This window comes from Panthera tigris, chromosome A3 (assembly GCF_018350195.1).
Source record: "Panthera tigris isolate Pti1 chromosome A3, P.tigris_Pti1_mat1.1, whole genome shotgun sequence".
In the NCBI taxonomy this organism is placed as follows: Eukaryota; Metazoa; Chordata; class Mammalia; order Carnivora; family Felidae; genus Panthera; species Panthera tigris.
This window is the reverse complement of record NC_056662.1, coordinates 48,934,755-48,953,512: the sequence shown is the minus strand read 5'-3', so window position 1 is coordinate 48,953,512 and position 18,758 is coordinate 48,934,755. Positions and strand designations below refer to the sequence as shown.

The 18,758-nt window shown below is 46.8% G+C and overlaps 1 protein-coding gene across 1 annotated transcript in view; it reads right to left on the bottom strand.

The window, feature by feature from the left end:
- Window positions 1-282: 282 nt before the first annotated feature.
- Window positions 283-18,758, bottom strand: part of SYNDIG1 (synapse differentiation inducing 1) — a 121,694-nt gene continuing 103,218 nt past the window's right edge. The window contains exon 4 of the mRNA XM_007096579.2: window positions 283-1,476. Coding sequence (XP_007096641.1) covers window positions 1,318-1,476 — 159 coding nt within the window. The 3' untranslated portion in view covers window positions 283-1,317. The remainder of the gene's footprint in view (window positions 1,477-18,758) is intronic.

Below are 18,758 nucleotides of genomic sequence, written 5' to 3'. Positions count from 1 at the left end.
GAGATGGCCCCTGTGTCCCCTAATATTATTATTAGGATAATAATATTAATGGTATTCAAAGTAAAAGTGTAAGCAGCCAGGGCTATTGTGACCCTTATCTTAGGAGACACTCCCACTTTTCCACCAGCTAAGTCTTTGGTCACTCTGTGGTTATTTAAAACAAGTGAAAAGTAGAAATGAAACCCAAGAATTGATATTCATCAGAAAAAAAAAGTCATAAGCAAAAAAGCTAAAAGATAATTTTTGTTAAATAATGAACACTCGTAAAACAGCAGTGAAATGGTATTAAAATGTCTGATTACTTATTTTTCAGCATTCATCGGATAACTTAAGCAGCATGAAGCAGTAGTTGCACTTAAAAAAATGACAAGAAAATAGCTATTCATTTAGTCGACAGGGAAGGTTCATTTCCTTTTAAAGATCACTGGTGTCACTGCTCATCACCAGGGTGAGTGTCAACACAGGCATCTTTATGCTGAGATGGTGTCCACAGCTCCTTTGCCTACAGTTCCTGGAGCAAACTTCAGGGTCTTTCTGGGAGGGGTCTCGGGAGGAACTGTGGCCTGCCCCCCACCCTAGATCAGCGAGGCCCGAAGACTGCATATTGCTGCGTGGTGGCTGCTGAATTTGGACATATTCCAAAGGAGGCCCAATGTTCCCAGGCTGGGGGCAGCATGGAGGGAGTGTCCACTGGGCCTGGAGACAGACCCCATGTGATTCTGGACTTGCATTTTTAGGGCTGGACCCATCTGAAGACCAGTGGCAGCTGGGAGGACTGCCAGCAGTTCTGCCTCTCTTCCTGCCAGCCCCATTTTCTTCCTGCAGGGAAGGATCGTGGACAGGGAAAATGATGGAGGAGTGAAGCAGGGCCACAGACAGAAGTGACGAGTCCTCTGCCTTCTGCCTATTGCACCATATTCCATAAAAAATAAACACATTTGAATTGTTTGTGTATTGCTAATGCTATGGCATTCCAGGCACTGGCAGGCTGCAGAGAGAGCTGCACTGTCATGAATCCACCAGAATCCATCCAGAGACGGCCTTGAGGGTCAGGATCTTTGGAGCTTCCCTTTGGAAGGGTCAGCAGTGCCCATGTGCCTCGTGCTCTACACAGTGCTGTGAAAATGAAATTAAAGGGTAAAAACAAAAGAAACCCATGGGTAGAAAATCCCAGGGCTTTATGGAGTCGTTTGGCAATAATTTATAGTGTACAGCATCACACAGGTGTGTCTGTGTGTCCTCCCCTTGCCAGCCCTGCCTTCTGTGCATCTGCACACAACTGGCCACAGGTTCTTCTCCTATGTGCCTGGAGGAAGCTCATAGGTGGTTGTTCTTGGAGAGGTAGGCGATGAGGGCCACAGCCACGCCCACGTAGATACCAGTTCCAATCGTGATGGATAGCACAGCCAGGAACAGGGCCCGCCGGGAGCTAGTGCTGGCCTGGTGGAAGTCACCCTTGGCCACGGCTTTGTTCGTCTGTTGGAGAGAAAAGAGAGAGGAAAAAAGGAAGTCAAGATGAGCAAGTCAGAGCAAATGAAGTGACTGTAGTGTTCACCTCTGGTGCCTTTCCGACTTTGAACTTAGCTGACAACAGACAGGAAGGACTTGCCAAGGGGTAACTGGGTGTGCTCCCAGGTGTGATGCAGCTGTTCTATAACTGGCAAAGAAGAAATAGGGAGGTATTGCTTCCCCAGACTGCAAGGCAGTTAAAGCTTAAAAAAAGAAAATTGTCCCCAGGAATACCCATGGCTGGCAGTACTCCACCACCAATGTGGGGTCCAGCGTCTTGGGAACCAGGATGTGAGGGATAGAGTAGATATTACAGCCTCAGCACCCTCTTTTCTACCCATAGATGATAGTTTATTTTATTTGGAAAAACACTGAATTTCCTTTTTTTAAATTTTTATTTATTTATTTTTTTGAGAGAGTGAGCAAGCCAGGGAGGTACAGAGAAAGGGAGAGAGAAATCCCAAGCAGGCTTCACCGTTTCAGCATAGAGCCCGACGTGGGGCTTGAACTCATGAATTGTGAGATCATGACCTGAGCCAAAACCAGGAGTCAGACGCTTAACTGACTGAGTCCCCAGGCACCCCGAATAACACTAGAATATGTTCACACTTACCTGATTTAACTTTAAAACATAGTAGGGGCGTGAGGAAGGAAATTATAGTTCTCATTTCCCAGAGAGGATACTATGGCATAAGACTGTTAAAGCAATTTCAGGATACTTAACACTTTAGTCTTCAGCTGGTGGCCATGGAACCCAGCATTCCTGACCATTGACCTTCTTCACCATAGCTGCAGTTGGTAAAATTCAACCATCAATAAAATTATGATGTAAGACCAATACCCCCATTTCTGGTCACTCAGTTGCCTAATGAGGTGTTGCTTTGATAAAATTCATGTTTCTTGGGATCACAAGATGGATAGGAATGTGGAGGCTTGGGATGTTGTATCTGGTTGGGTATTTTGCAGCAGACCCTATGTACTCATCCCCAACCCCTTCCTTAGCTGTCCCTCTCCACAAGTGAGACTAGAAATGTTACACAAGAGCATGGAGACTGTCATGAGTTTTAGCTGTAACCATCCTGAAAGGACCACTTGAGGAAAATGATGAATTTGGCTGATGGGGGTAGAAGCTACCAGGACCCCCTAACCCCTGGGAGGGTCAAGTGATGCTGAGGAGGGTTAACCCCAAGATGGCTGGGGATTCTTTGTGGTCGGGGAAAGGCAGAGCCCACTGTCCAGGTCAATGTCCTAACTCACTCTCTGGCCCATCTCCAGAAAACCAGATCTTCCCTGGGTCCTATCTCCATGTGTCATCAGTGGTATTTCTGCATTGTGTAGGCCGGTATGGGTGTGGTATGTTGTTTACTCAAACTAAGGTATGCCAAAACCTTTGCAACAGACCACAAAGGGTTAGACTCAGAAGTAACTCATGAGATGAAGTTCCACCCTGCCCAGTCCTGACCCTGACTGATGAAATGTGGAGCTCTGTGTCTGGTTGAGAAGGGACTCTGGTCTGCTTGGGACCTCTCTTTTTCCTACCTGTTGGATCCTGGAGGTCAGTTTTTGCCTTCCTCTCCTGATTTTCTTTCTTGGAAAGGAGCTTGGGAGCTCACTGCTGACAATTCTTGATGAAGCAGAGCTAAGGGAAGGCTGAATGAGAAGCCTCCTAGGACAATGCTAATTAATTAATTAAGCCTCAATTAGCTGTGTTTCATTTTCTCTAGCAGCACTCCCAAACACCCCAGTGTCTCATAACATGATTCCCTAGAAATGCCCATCCTTAGCCAGGCGGCCACATTCCATCAGAATGGGGCTTTGCTACTATCTCTCATTACCACTACCCTTAAGGCAATCTGCCCTGGGCCCTGCTACAGGAGAGGACAGACAGGAAGGCAGGGGACACTGGGCACTCCCTCCCCCTGAAAACAGGCCCTGCCGGGAGTGCCTGTGTCCCGACTGACCCATCTCATCAAGGCTCACATGTTTCAGTAACTATGTTTAGTAGTTGCCTTCCTGGCTCAGCTTTAAGTTCCAGAGACGGGTCCACACCTGCCTTGTCCACACGGTCTGCCTGAAGCCTGGGTGGATGGTAGGAACTCACTGAACATTTCATGAATGACCGAGTGGACTGTACAAGATCAGCTCCCTTCAAATGCTTCCAGGTGGTACTGGCACCAGATGCACCCTCCTGGGTTCTCTGGTGGTCTGTGTGAGGAAGGTAGTGGCACTGGGCAGCCTTGACCCAAGCTCTGGCCCAACTCTGCAGACATCTCCTCTGGCAGGTTCTGAGCCCATGGTGCGAGTGCTCTAGTCCCCAGGAGCCCAGAAGTGTCGGCTGGGGAATCAAGCTCCACAGTTTACTCTCACAGTGCAAGCTGGGAACACCCTCTACGTTTTGTTTGGTTATAGGGCAACTGTTCCAACAGGAAGTGTGTTGTGTTGGAGATGCTATCTGCTGAGATGTATCAGAAACAGCAAACAGATAGAGCCTCATTGGCAAGCAGGCTGCTTTTCAGCAATGCCACTCACCATCTGCATTTTGCAGAAGCTCCTGTGAGGTAGCAATGCTGTTTACACTCCACAGACTGGGCATCCTGGTCTAACAAAGGTGGTCCCTGACTCACATCCTTTGTTTCAGAAAATGGACCCTGTGGCTACAAATCAGCTTGTATCTCCTTTGAGGTACAACCTTGAAGAAATGTTTCCATACTGAAAACTTCTGGGCTAAGTCTCCAGGCTTTTCTTGCTATGCAGGAGTGCAGGGGTCTGGTCCTGGATCCAGGGGTCTGTGAAGCCCTGATGCTGAAAGCAGGACTGTGTGCATGTGCATTTTTATGAGCTGAGGGTCAGCCAGGCCTACTGGATTCCCCCAGCAGCCACGTTCCCAGCTGCTCTGACTGCTGCATTGGAGTGGGTGGGAAAGGAAAGGAGATACCAAGGAACAGAGCCAACCTGGCATCTCCTGGTAGGGACAGGAGGACATTGCAGATGCTTGCTTCTTGGCTGGAATAAGCAGATGTTGTTTGCTTGCCTTAACTAGGGATCTAGACTTGTCTACACCCCAGTGTGCACATGCAGCCCATGGTTTGTAAGTGAGTGTGCTGCAGGCATGCTGAGAGGCCTTACTTGGAACGGCATGTGGGTCTCATCAGCACAGACTGCACCATGTCAGATGGCTCTGCAGCAGGACTTCTCAAACTTGGGGCACATTCCAATTGCCAGGAAGCTTTGAAAACTGATGCCCAGGCCACACCCTGGGCCAGGGAAGTCAGAGGCTCTGGGTTGGGACCTGGCTTCTGTGCCTTTCATGCTTCCAGGTGATTCCAGTGTGCAGGCAAGGTCGAGACCAGGGTGGCCAATTGTCCCAGTTTGCTCAGTACTGAGGGGATTCCCAGGACTTGGGACACTCGGTGCTGCAATAGGGACAGTTCAGGCAAACTGGGATGAGACTCACTGCTTTTCAAGAAGGCAGCCCTGGTCTGGCGTGGAGAGCATCCTGATGACCCACCTTTTCCCAACAGAATCACCTTTCCATGTTAGCAATAGAAGGAATGAAACTGGGAGAGTCGGAGCTCAGGGGGTGAACTCAGCCTCCTGGGTGTCCCCACCTGAGATCGTGGCAGCTGTGTGCCCTGATGGCCTCTCCGTTCACCATGCAAGGCACTTCTTTGATTCCTGCATGTGGGCATTTGCAGAAAGGGAAGCCACTCACACCCTCAGCTCTCACACTTTTGTTTTTAGCTTGTGGGGTGTTATTTCTAAACCTCATTCCCTCTGGTTTATGGCCCTAAGGAGTATTGGCTGGCATTTTACCTCCTAATAGCCTCCTTTCTAATGGCAACATGGGATTGACCTCTGTTTTTGTGGGGCCAACATGCCCTGCAGGTGGGAGCCCCATCCTTGATCCTAGTCTGTCCTCCTGGAAAATGCCTTCTGCTGTGGAAGGTGATGTGTGCCAAAGGAAATGGACAGCTTAAACTCCCTCTCGCACTTTGTTTTTAGGCACTCAAATAACTTACTTGAGTCGTCTTGTACTTGTCGGGGGCCCCTTCCTCCTGACTTGCCTACACCTTTCCCACTTTCTCTAGCTGCCGGCTACAGACCTTTCCACAGGTGGACCCACTCACATTGTCTCCGGCAGTGCCTGCTATAGTCCTCGTGCCCTGCACACAGCATGCATGGCCTTCTTGACCCTGAACCCCAATACTGCTCAGCCTCATCTTCTCCCACAGTGGGGTGACCTGCCACCAAGGCCCTCCCACTGTGGGGTCAAGGATACTGCCAGCCCCTGGGAGTGTGCGTGTGACTTTACTTAAAATCATGTGCTCCACCTACTTTATTTAAAAAAAAATTTTTTTAACGTTTATTTTTGAGACAGAGAGAGACAGAGCATGAGCAGGGGAGGGTCAGAGAGAGAGGGAGACACAGAATCTGAAACGGGCTCTAGGCTCTGAGCTGTCAGCACAGAGCCTGACGCGGGGCTCGAACTCATGGACCGTGAGATCATGACCTGAGCTGAAGTCGGCCGCTTAACCGACTGAACCACCAGGCGCCCCATCCACCTACTTCAAAAGGGGAGGAGGGAGTCTGAGACTTGGGGTTCCCATCTGTGCAGTGGACCAATGGGCATGACGCTTGGTCAGTGGAAGCTCTGACACTGGCTCCTGCCCTTCACTCTCCAGACCCACGCTCTTCCCACATTTATCTGCCTGTGGCTGGGAAGCTGCCCTGGTTCCTTCTCCCTAAGGGCCTCTCAGGGAGATTAGAAGAGGGGGACAGGGCTCACCACCTGTGAGGGCTGCAGAACTGATGACTCCTGCAGGTTCAAATCCTCCATCCTATTCTCTCCAGGCCTCCTCATTCTGGCTTCTCTGACATGCCCACTCCAGTCACATCCCTGTCCCTTGTGGTCCCCACGCCAGCCATCTTTGTAAATCAGCCCTCTGCAAATGATCTAATTGGGGTGAGTCATCTATTTCTTGACTGACCAGCTACAGCTAAGACAGCAATAAAATGTTTGCATCAGCTGTGACGTGGCTGTGGGCCTGGGGCAGGCTCCCTGAAGACCTGACCTGCAGGCTTTTTGTTGCCTGTGAGAGGCCAGCAGGCTTCCAGGCACCCATCCTGGGCAGCCTTCTCTCTCCTGATGGCTGTGTTTATCATCCATTGCTGAGGAACACATCATCCCCAGCTTTGGCTTCAAACAAGAATAAGCACTTCCATGTCTACCAGTTTCTGAGGGTCAGGAGTTTGAGAACTGCTCAGTGAGGTGGCTCTGTCCTGACCTAAGTGGGGCTTGGGCTGCATTTACTCTTTCCTCAACATCCTTACTGAGTTATGGGCTGAGGCAGGCCACAGGGCTGGGGAAAGGCAGGTCTCACTGGCTCAGTGTCCCCTTACTGGAAGTTTCTGGCTCTTTCCTCGTCGCCCTGTTCACCTCCAGTCTGCCCGGACTCTCCTCCTAGACAGATGGCCTGTCTTCGGGCATCTCAGGATCTGCTCCTGGGGACCCTTTCACGAAAGTGTAGCTATGGCTCAGATTGGCTCCTGCTTGCACAGGTGAATGTGAACTCCCATGAAGCCAAGGGATGCACTCATGGTATCACAGTCAGGAGCTCCTCCAGTCAGATCAGAATCAAATCTGTGCCAACTCTTGGGGCAGTGACAATTCTGGCTCCTGGGACTAGGCTGAGAGGCAGTCCTCCCATGGAGCTCATGTTCACAGGGTGGTTGCCTACAGGCAGCTTTCCCTCAGCATCACCTCTGTCACCCCTGAAGGCAGAACTGGGAGGGCCACCAACTGGACAGAAAGAAGCATGACACTGTAAGCCAGGCCCTCTGGCCCAATCTATAAGCAGCTGTTCCCATTTGTACCCATGAACAGGACAGGAAATCCACCTGCTCCTGATTTGGGGTGGGAAACTTCTCCCTTGGGGCTGGGTTTTCCTTCCCTACCCTTCCTCCAACAGGTCATGAATGAACTTTTTTACTTTCTTTTGGGGGTCTTTTGCTTAGAAGAAAGTACAGGTGGCTAGCAAGTTCTTGACCAGCACCTAGCTGTACCTTCTGTGGGACCCAGACTTGCACCCTCTGGAAGGTGGCTAAAGTCATAAGGGAGTGGGGAGCCTTAAAACACTGGGGCAGAAAGAATCTCCAATCAGAAAGCAAGAAGCCTCAGACTCCACAGGGCACCTTGGGGGCCTGGCTCAGCCACAGGCCTGACTGGGGAAATGTCCCCCTCCCCCCATACCTTGGAGGCACTGAGTTCTTCAACAGCCTGATGGAACATTTCACACTGAAACACTAAATGGGCACTCTGGTTCTTTGGTTACACAACTACCCTCATTTATCTGGTTGTGAAGATACATAGAAAACCTGACTTTTAAACTGAAGAGCAAAAGGAAAACAGTGCTAAAATTCCTGAAAGCCACTGGCTTCTTCTCCTCTCTCTTGAGTGAAGGGATTTAAACTGAGGAATTAAAAATCATATAAACAAATAATGCACAACCAGGACAAACACACTGTGGCTAAGTGTGAGGTCAGTCAGCTGTGCCACTGGGGTCACACCTCCTGAGGTGAGGCCAGGCACCAAATCAGACCACCACATCAGGGGCACAAGTCATCTATCACAAGGCAGGAAGCTTCTTATACTCATTTAAGAATTTAAATTTGCTCAGGTTTTCATGATGAGACAGTCCATCTTGCAGAGAATTAGTTAAATTTACATTCCTTGGGTGGCACTTTTTAATACTTTTGCTTATTTATCCACAGAAACGTCTCTCTGTTGGTGGTGACAGAACTTTCCTAGTCGTAACTTTTAGGGGTTTCATCTGCAGGGACTGGCTTCTTCGCATGATCTCTGACTAGATTCTAGGCCCTGCTTTCCTCTGATGCTTCCTGTGTGTCCAGGTCTTGCCACAGCTGGAGATCAGCCAGGCTGTCCAATTCTTACCCACTTTCCAATGTGGCTCCCCTTCTTGTTGCCCACCCAGGTCCTGGGTTTACCTGAGATTTATAAGCCCTTGACCATATTTGTTTGATGCTCCCTACCTTTCTTCTTCTGCTCACTCACAATAGCTAGAAGTTCTGTTTGAGGCTCAATATCATAAGAGACATGGTGCTGGATAGCTATATAGCCGCTGAACATTTCCCAATTTTCAAAACAGGAGAGGAGAACCAAATCAGATGTCTGAAGCCCTGTGTCCCCCTGGAGAGGACAAAAGGGTTGGGTGTTTGGAGGCAGGGAAGGGAATTTGAAGGAATCTTAAAGTATGCTGTGAGACCCAGGCCCACTCCATTAGGAGGGCAGGTGTTTGCCTTTCACTGTAGGCCCAGGGTGAGCAGGTTAAATGGGCACTGGGGTTCTCATGTATGTTCCTTGCACTGAGGGAACATGACCAATTCCTGTCTGGAGAATATAAAAGGCAGATGTGGGCTTGCCAGTGGCTTCAGGGTCAGGGCTGAAAGAAGTGCTGCTCTGTGGGTACAGGCCAGGCCCTCCCACCAAGAACTAGACATGGTGGGCTGCCACTGGGACTGTCTTAGATCCTGTCCAACAGAGGCCAACTGAGGGTCAAGCAGACCTCCACAGAAAATGCTGACAAAGATGCATGGCTTGTCTCATGCAAACTGTAGTTGAGGATGCAGAATGCATGTGGGATATCTGCAAAGAACCCACAAGAATGCCTAGATGAGAAAAAAAGCTGTATGCATCCTCCAGGCCCAGAAATCATGAGGCCTCACATGACAGCCTGAGTTGGGTAAGACTGCTCTACCCTCTATCTGGCCATGTCTACCATGTGAAAGGGGAAGACACCATGGCTGGCAAGCAGGGAGGAGGGGAGTGGGGGAGATACTGCTCCCCTCCTTCCCAGGCGTGCAGCCATGCCCCAGCCAAGCACATCTTGAAAGAACTGTGCTGTACACCACCACCCCCCCCACCAGGCTCAAGTGGGAAAGGGACACACTACCAATTATTAGTGAGAATGTGGAAAAAACAAATTCTCACACAGCCCTGGTAGGAGTGTAAATTCTTATCACTACTTGAGAAACTATCAGTCTTCTCACAGCTGAACATATGAGCACATTATACAACAACAAATCTACTGTTAGTAAATACTTAAATATTACTTATATGTTCACCAAAGAACATCTACAAGAATGTTTGTAACAATGACCATCATAATAGCTCCAAACAGGAAGCCAGACAAATGTTCAATAGCAGTAAAAAGGATAAACAATAATGATACCCAGTAATGGTAAGGAAATAAATCTCAGAAACATAATGTGGAACAGAAGAAGCTGGACACAGGATTCTATTTACATAAGTAAAAAACAGGCTAAAGTAGTCTATGCTGTTGGCATAGAAGTAGGTTAGTGGATATCTTTGGAGAGGGTCAGTAACTGGAAGAAAGCATAGTTTAAAAAATCTACTCTTGCACCCAAGATAATTTTAGAAGTGATTCTACCAAAAATTAAATGACCATATGAGAACTATTCATAAAGAATAGAGAAACTCATTTTATGAAACTAGTAAAACCTTGATATCCAAACCAGAGGAGAAGAGGGAAGGAAAGGAGATGCTAAATTCTCTATACAGACAGATGCAAATCAAGTGAAGGTATGCCCTGGCTTCTCTCTACAGACTGCTCTCTAGCTCTGTATTTGCAGTGGCCTTTTAAATTCTTAACTCACCTACTATATCCTCAGAGAGCCTTACCTGCCCCTGCTGAGGGAGGGGCTGCTGGGGGTCCAGCACTCACCACTCTGGTGCCTTGTAGCTGCATGTTTCAGGAGCCTGGATGGGTTCATCACAGTTTACTCCATGAATATAGAACAGATTACAGTACAGCCTTTTCTACCATGGTTTCTGAGTGCAAACACGCTTTGGTCAGAAACATTTCCACTACAACAGGAACCCTCTGGGGCATCCCTGTGGCTGACAGTCACTGGCCTTATATAGAGTCTACAAGCTGATAAGGAAGATATAAATCAGGGGTATCCACAAAGGAAATATTTATAATCATGACCCCCTTCTGTGTAAGGTGAAGCCTACTTGGCTCTGCTGCTGAGCACAGGAAAGGACTTGGCTTTTTAAGTTTGGGCATGATGCAATGCTCTGCGTGACAGAGGGAGAAGGGTTTGCTGCTCCTCGGGGAATCCAGGAGAGGAGGGGAAGAGAAGAGCCAGGAAGAGGGTCAGAAGGTGGGTCAGAGAGGGACTGTCTAGTGTGTGCCATGTAGGAGAGCTTTCTATGAGGATGGAGGTGTTCTATGTCCGTGCTGTCCAGCATGGTGGCCACTAGAATATGTGCCTCGCGTGACTGTGGAATCTCTCATGGGGACATGCACTAGCCCCAGACCTCGTGTCACTTTGGCAAGGTTCTCTATGCCAAGCTCCATCCCCCTGCTAGGAGACCATCTCCCCTTCTTGAGATGATCTGAAATGTTTTAAAGGGTCTGGACTCTGGTCCTTCACACATGGGCCAGGAACCATGGGCCAACATTTGTCTTAGCTCTGGGTTGAGTTTCTCACAATCTTTGTCAAAGTCTTCACTTCCCTTGGCTAGAAGTATTGTTTGAGGGTCTAGTAAAATCATGATTTTCTCTTAGAGACACCCTGCTGCTTTGGTTCTCTTACACTCATTTTGAGGGGAAGAATAGGTAAGGTTGGATGTTTCCACGTTCCACATCATCCACGGACACATTCATTTCATTCCTGTTGAGGAGCTGGGTCCAGGCACAGGTGGGAGGGCCTGAGCAGAAAATGCCAGCACCTAACACCAACCTCCAAGATTTGTGACAGGCTCCTGAAGACACCTGCTGCCTCCAGAATCATCGCTTTGGAAATTTATAGCACTTTGGATATTTTATGACTCATTTTTCCTCTAGTACCAATATCTGTCTGGCTGGATTACATTGCTTTGCATTATTGCAAAGGTTATTTCCATTATTCATTACAGTTAACATTTGCTATGTACTAAGGTACTCAGAGCTGTACTCAAAGAAGAGGCAGACTCCATGTAACATTCTAAAGGAGAACAGCAAGATAATTGGGACATAAGCCACAAGAATGGAAGACCTCTCAGAGTCAGGTGCTCTCACACCAATCCTCAACATGCATGTTTCTTTCCTCACATGTATTTATTTCCACATGCATTTTTATGATTTCCCCTATTTTAAGCCATTTAAAACAACAGATCTTCTATTGCTAATTAGGTCCGAACAGCAGAAAAGAGACCCGTTAGGAAACAAATATACCGATTGTGTTTGGGTAAAACCTGACTCAAACCTCAGTCACCTGGGCATGGGCACAGAGCACCGGCCTTCGAGGAGCCACTCCACCTGCCTTTGGTCTGGGCCCCTGAACTCAGGGGGAAGGGAACATCCTGTAGAAATGTCATCAAAATCATTTCTTCTGCGGATCTCATTTCACAGAGAACACAACTGCAACTACACACACATCAACAGTGACCACTGTGCCACGCTCATGTGGGATGTATGAGCTACTGCCACCTCGCATTCTCCATGAGGGCTTAGAGAAGCCACCAAACCCTAGAGGGCACTCAGCTCCTGCAAGTCCTTCCCAAGGGGCCTTCCACCCTGTGGCCGAGGTTTCCAACTCATTCACACCCTTTCTCCCCCAGAGGCTGCCTCTGGCCCCATCCAGAGAGAAGACTGCCTTGGTTTCTCCACACACTTGTTTGTTTGCCTGTTAGGGGAGGGCTGGAAGGCTGGGACTCCTCAAGTGAGAGTCCAGGGAACCTGAGTGGAACCCAGGCAAAATGGGAGCCCCTGGGGAGGGTGAGAAGACCTCCACTCTGCACTGTCTCCTGGTGTCTCCCACTGCCACCTCCCTGCCCAGGCCACCCTCTGTGTGCCTGCCCAGTGCCCCCAGCCCCACCTGCTTCTTCCAGGGTCACATGTGGTCAGAAAGCAGATTGTTAGGGAATAAAAGTGATCATGAGATCATAGGAAGTTCTATTATTAAATAAGAATTAGAGACAAAATTAGCAGGACTGAAAATTGTCACCCTCCCCATTTCTCAAATTTGAACAGCTATAAATGGCTATACATTTGGCTATTGGCTTATTCTGTATCTTTCATTATTTTAAAAATATGTGCTATATAAATATATATGTGTATCTCTATATACATAGATACACACATACCATATATTATATATACATATACACACATACCTATATATATACATACATATATATATATATATATATATATATATATTATACACGCACACCTTCCCCAAATATGACATTCATAGGGAAAGTGCACAATTCATAAGCATACAACTTGGTAAATTTTTACAACATGCACATACCTGTGTAACCAGCGGGTTACTGGTTGGAGAGCAGAACCGAGTCAGCTCCTGGAAGCCTTCTCTGGCCCCTTGCTGTCACTCTCCCCCAGCAGTTATCACTTCAGAACTTCCTATAACAGATCCTAGAGTGTAGACACTAGTGTGTGTGGCTTCCTTCACCTGTGAGATTCATCCCTGTTGGTTACATAGATAATTTATTGTCTAGTGTCCTACTGTATGAATATTCTGTAACTAATTTGCCCATTTTCTTGTGTAAAGATAATTTCCAGTTTTGGGCTATTATGAATAAGGCTGCTAAAAGCATTCTAGTACTTTTTAATGAACATATATACTTATTTTTGTTGGTATGCAGCTAGGGGTAGACTTGTTGATAATAAGGTATGCATAATAAGGTTCAGTCTGTAAAATAGATTTTATACTCACAGTAATAGGCATGCAGGTTTCTCATAAACCAATGTTAATACATTATCATAAACTAAAGTCCATGTTTTAAGCTTACTATCCACCTTCTGTCCTGGGATCCCATCCAAGATACCATATTGCATTCAGATATCATGTCTCCTTAGGCTCTTCTTGGCTATGATAGCTTCCCAGGCTTTCCTTGCTTTGGATGACCTTGACAATGTTGAGGAGCACTGGTCATACATATTGTAGGATGCTCCTCTACTGACAGTTGTCTAATGGATTTGAGGGAGGAATACCACAGTGGTAAAGTGCCCTTCTAATCACTTCATGTCAAGAGTACATCCTATCAACAGGACTTATCACTGGGCATACAGACCTTGATTGTCTGGCAGAAGTAGTATTTATCAGGTTTCCCTATTCTAAAGTCACTCTTCTTTCTACCTTTGCATACTGTCCTCTGTCAAAGGAGGTCACTGCATAGCCCACACATGATATGAGACATGTGCTTTTCTTCCTTCAGGGTGGAGTGTCTACATAAATCATTTGGAATTCATCTGTACAGGAGATTTGTGTGTTCTCCCCCATGAATCAATTCATCCAGTCACTTATTTATATCAGTATGGACCCTGATATTATACTTTATACTTTGGCTTATAATTCAATACTATTTGTCACTTTGACCATGAAAAGATTTTTCAGGCTGGCTCCTATGTCCCCTTGACATGCTCCCATCCTTTTGATTTTGGAGCACTTTTCCCTTTTTGTACTGTAGGATGCTGCTTCAGGCTCATCCTGTATATTTCCTGCCCAAATCCTATAATCAGCCATTTCCCCATGGACCCCTGATTGCTTTTATTGGAAAATTGGTGTTAGAAACAAAGATCTGGGCACTGGGTATGCTTGTCACTATAGAAGTGCCATTGATTATGGGCTTTCTCCCTATAGAGTTAGGAAATTTCAAATCTATGTATCATCTATCTATTATCTATCTATCTATCTATATCCATGAGCATCTAGTAGTTGTCTCAAACTGTTTGGGTACTTAGCTAAAGGGCAATAGATCGCTAGAATGTTCACTACTCTGTCCTAGGTACTGTGTTTTAGTATCAAGACCTTGTGACACAGTGACTTTGCTTATCTTCAGTTACAGATGAGGAAAATGAAGCACAGGAGGGGCAGTAACTTGTTCATAGTCATACAACTATTCAGCAATATATCAGAAACCTGTAGGTCTGACTCTAGAAAACTGATCTTGCATTAAGCCATGTTGCCTCTCAAAAATGCTTGGGAGGCACTTTGAGAAGGAAACTGTAGAAAAATTAAAAGTCATCAGCCATACCACCTGAGATCACTGTAGTCAGATGGATGATGCTGTGTCAGCGTAGTTCTCTCCTGGTTGGTGGACTGAGCCTCTTGTTAGAAGAAGTAAGCCAAACTGTCTTTGAACACGCTTGTTCATTACAGTTATCATTATTGTTTCAATTGAAAGCATCTGCATCCTGTTGGATGTGGATCATCTGAATAGGAACGTCATCCCATTTACCCAAAACACAGCATAAACAGACCAAGTAGCTTTCCAACCACTAGCCAGCTTTCCCACGCTGCCAGTCGGGATTCTGATGGCTGAATAGGCACCGTCTGTTCCTGTGGCTGTAGCTCGCACTGGAGTAGCTCAGCAAGGAAATCCAGCTCAGGGCTTCAGAGAAAGGAGGGAGAGGGGGGTGATGGAACAGGGAGGAAAGGAAGTAGGAGGAAGAAAGCTCTTGCTAGTGCGTGAGGCAAGCCTTCAGCTTTGAGAAGGATCTCTGGCAAATTAAATGTCTGCATTACCAGATGGTTCTGCTGCCCGTTTGGCCTACAAGCTGCAGGTCTACACCTGGGCTGAGAATGGTGGAGGCTGGGGAGAGAGAACCTGATACCACCAGTATATATGGCTACCACTGAATTTATCTTATATTTGCAAGGGTAGGCATTCTCAGCAAATCCTCATGTGATACCGTCTCAAGAGTTTTAGGAATGAAAATATTCAGATCCTGGTTCCCTCCTCCCTAACTCAGTGGGCTATAGTGAGAGTTCCTGGTGCTGGCCAGCTGCAAAGGACAGGCTTTTTTCTCCAACAGTGGCTGGCAGGAATTGAGGCACGCTCTCTCACCTGGACAAAAGCCAAGCTGGAGGCTTGGCTGGGGATGGATCCTAGCATGTAACCTTGTTGCACACAGAGCTGCTTCCATCCTCTTTAGCCTCCAGGAAGCTCCCCCATCCACGTCTGAGCTCTTTTCCAATCATATTTGATGTGAGAGTAGAAATATGCCTTCTCACACCCAGCATCTCATTTTGAAACCCCAAATTCATGTCTAACTGCCATTCTAAGGAACCCATATTTCCCCTCCGATCTGGGAGAGCCCATGGACAGACCAGGGAATGTGTACACACTCCAGCACACAACCAAGCCGCATTGCCTGCTTACAAGGGTGGTTTTGAATTACTGCCTCAGGGCATTAGAGGACTTTTAAAAATTTCTTCTATTCTTTTAAAACCAATAAAAGAAAATTTCTTGTGTTTACTTTTGAATTCATTCGACTCAAGCTGCTTCCATTAGCTTGCATCTGACATCTGGCACATCATTAGAAGGTCTAATAAAGAAGTCAGCATAGGCATATTTGTGATTTTGCACTCTGCTCCCAATTGGTGGACCTTGGGGACCAATGTGGAGTAGTTTGTACACACACGGCAGAGTGAACAACAGTGCTTTCTCCGTAGCTTGAAATCCATGCATCTGAGCTGAAATGGCACAACAGATGCAGTGGAATCAAGGGGAATCTGTATGTTGTGCATTAATATCACATCAAACCAAGCAGGGGAAGGAAAAGTAGCATTAGAGAAACATCCTTTTTGAATGAAATGTTTCCCAAAATGTGGCACAGGGGATGTGGCCCAACAGGCATTTGTGGAAAAGAACAGGCATTGTTCACTTCAGGTTGAAATATGAGGATACTTCTCAAATGACATCTCCCAAGGACGGGGGCAGCAGGAGTCGCCTGGACACATTTCATAAAATAATCCTACTTATTATGGCTGGTCCCACTGGAACTTGGCTTCCAAATAGAAATGTCTTTTTTCATTTGAGATAAACAACAAAACTTGAGAAATGAGTATTTTATACTTGTAATTAGGTACATGCAATGGAGCCCTATGGGAGGTTGGGGATGCACTGGGAAGTTTGTATCTTAGTTTGGCAAACTACCTTAGTAGGGGAGCTTAAGCAACAAACTCACCTTTCTAACGGTTCTGGAGGCTGGAGGTCAGATCAGGGTGCCAACAGGGTCAGGTTCTGGTGTGAACTCTCTTCCTGGTTTGCAGACAGCTGCCTTCTTGCTGTGTTCTCACATGATTCAGCAATAGCACAGTGGTCCCTTTATCCCCTTACGAGTGAACTAATCCCATCATGGCTTCATCCCAACCCTATACCTCCAGAAGGCCTCACCTCCTAATGCCATTGCATTGGGGGTCAGGGTTTTCACATTTGGATTTGGGGACACAAACAGTCTTTGGCAGTCTGGTTCACAGGCATGCTTCTGAAGGACAAAGAAGCAAAGTCAACTGAACTGAAGCCCCTGTCTTGAAGTGGACACTTTTCCTTTTAGCAGAGGTGGTTTGTGAAGGTTCCTGTGTGTCCCTTGGGGAGTTCCCCAGTGTCACATCCAAGTGACTCCTGCCATGACCATCTCACCTTCATTCCACTTGACTTAAAGGTAAATTCTGAGACCTAACTCCCTCTTTCCCACTAGGTCATTGCACATTTGGGGTTGCTTCAGGTCAGGAATTCTTTAGCAGGAAAGTAAAACAAATTACAGGCCCCTTAGGGAGTAGAATTGGAAAGTGCACCCCCACCCCCAGCTGGCAGGCTGTGCAGCCAACCAGAAGGCAGAGAGGTTCCTCACGAAGAGACAGACGGCCAGGAGTAAGCCCAAAACAGGGACCAGCATGGGCTACTCACTGGCAGCAGATACTAAACAAATTTGACAAGTTCAAATCCAGCTCCTTTGCTAAGCAAGCCATCATAAGAGGGAAGAATGAATATTAGAAATGAGTGAGAAAACCAAGTTCAGCAATACAGAGACCAAACCACCAGAGCCAGATGCAATCTCAGCAGTAAACACTGTGATGCTCATAGCTTGAAGGGGGAAGGGCGTGTCTGCAGGACACATCATTGTTTCATTCACAAGTCAGCACACAGTTTGAATTAATGTTGGAAAAGGCACCAATTCACTTAAGTGTTTGGGATATATCTGCAAAATTATTCCTTAACACTCTTCATTCATTAAAGGAATGGTTTTTAGTGTCATCCTCCTGCAGGGTTCTGTGTTAAGTGCTGAAGATAAAAAAGTCAGTGAGAAGGCAGACTTTGTTTTCCTGGAGCTTATGGTCTAGTGGGGAGCTGACATTACTGTTGTAAATGGTTCCATGAAGGCGTGCCTCAGAAGAGCATGACCGGACTTGGGGGCCAGGGAAGCCTTCCTTGGGGACTCAGGGCTTGAGCTTGGAGATGTCCTGTTGTGGGACTAGGGGAAGGTGCACTTCGAATGAGGGTGGAGTATAGGGAGAAGGGACTGGTGGGGCTGGAGAGGAGAAAAAAAAATGAAGAGGTAGGGAGGCATAGACCATCCAGGTCTGGTGTGCTCCTTAAGAATGGAAGATACTGATGGTCTGCTTGCAGAAGAAAGAAGGGAGTATGGGTGGGAGAGCAAGAGATGTGCATATTTCAGATGTTCCCCATGCCTCTTCCAGACAGCCCAAGTGAGGGACAGGGATAGAAGACTGTGGCAAGTCAAAGGTGACACCAGTGAAACAAAGGGAAGTAGGTATATTTAGTGGAGCAGGAGCAAGGTGATGACAAAGTTGGCCTTTGGCCTAGGATTCAAGGTTACCTTTCAGATATCCAAGCAAAGACATGTATTTGTCCATATGCATCTGCACTGGAGTTAGGAACCAGAAGTTACCTATATGTAGGTAAGAGTCAAAGCTGTAACAATGAGATGGCCAGGGGTAAAATAGTAAAACAGGGCTATGAAGGGCTAATTGCTAAGCCTTTTGTTGATTCTTCCAATTCCTGCTCTACAGCCCCACCATGATGTATCCTTATGTGTTATTAAGCTTACTTTCCTCTGCTCAGGACTCAGGAAGTGAGCTACTTCCATCTGATGATGTATACCTGTCTTCACTTTGGACAATTTTCAGCCATTATGACTTTAAATATCACTGCTATTCTATTTTGTCCTCATTTCTGTCTCTCTGGAATTTCTATTGGTTGCATGTTGGACCTCTTCTTTCTGTGTGCCATGTCTCTTTCCTGTTTTCCATCTCTCTTTCTGTGCTTATCTGGGTGATTCCCATGTATCTATCTCCTGGTATATAAATTCTTTCTTCAGTTGCATCCAGTCAATCTGCTGCTTAAACCAAAAATGTTTTTTTTTTGTTATTATTATTACAGGTACTCTATACTT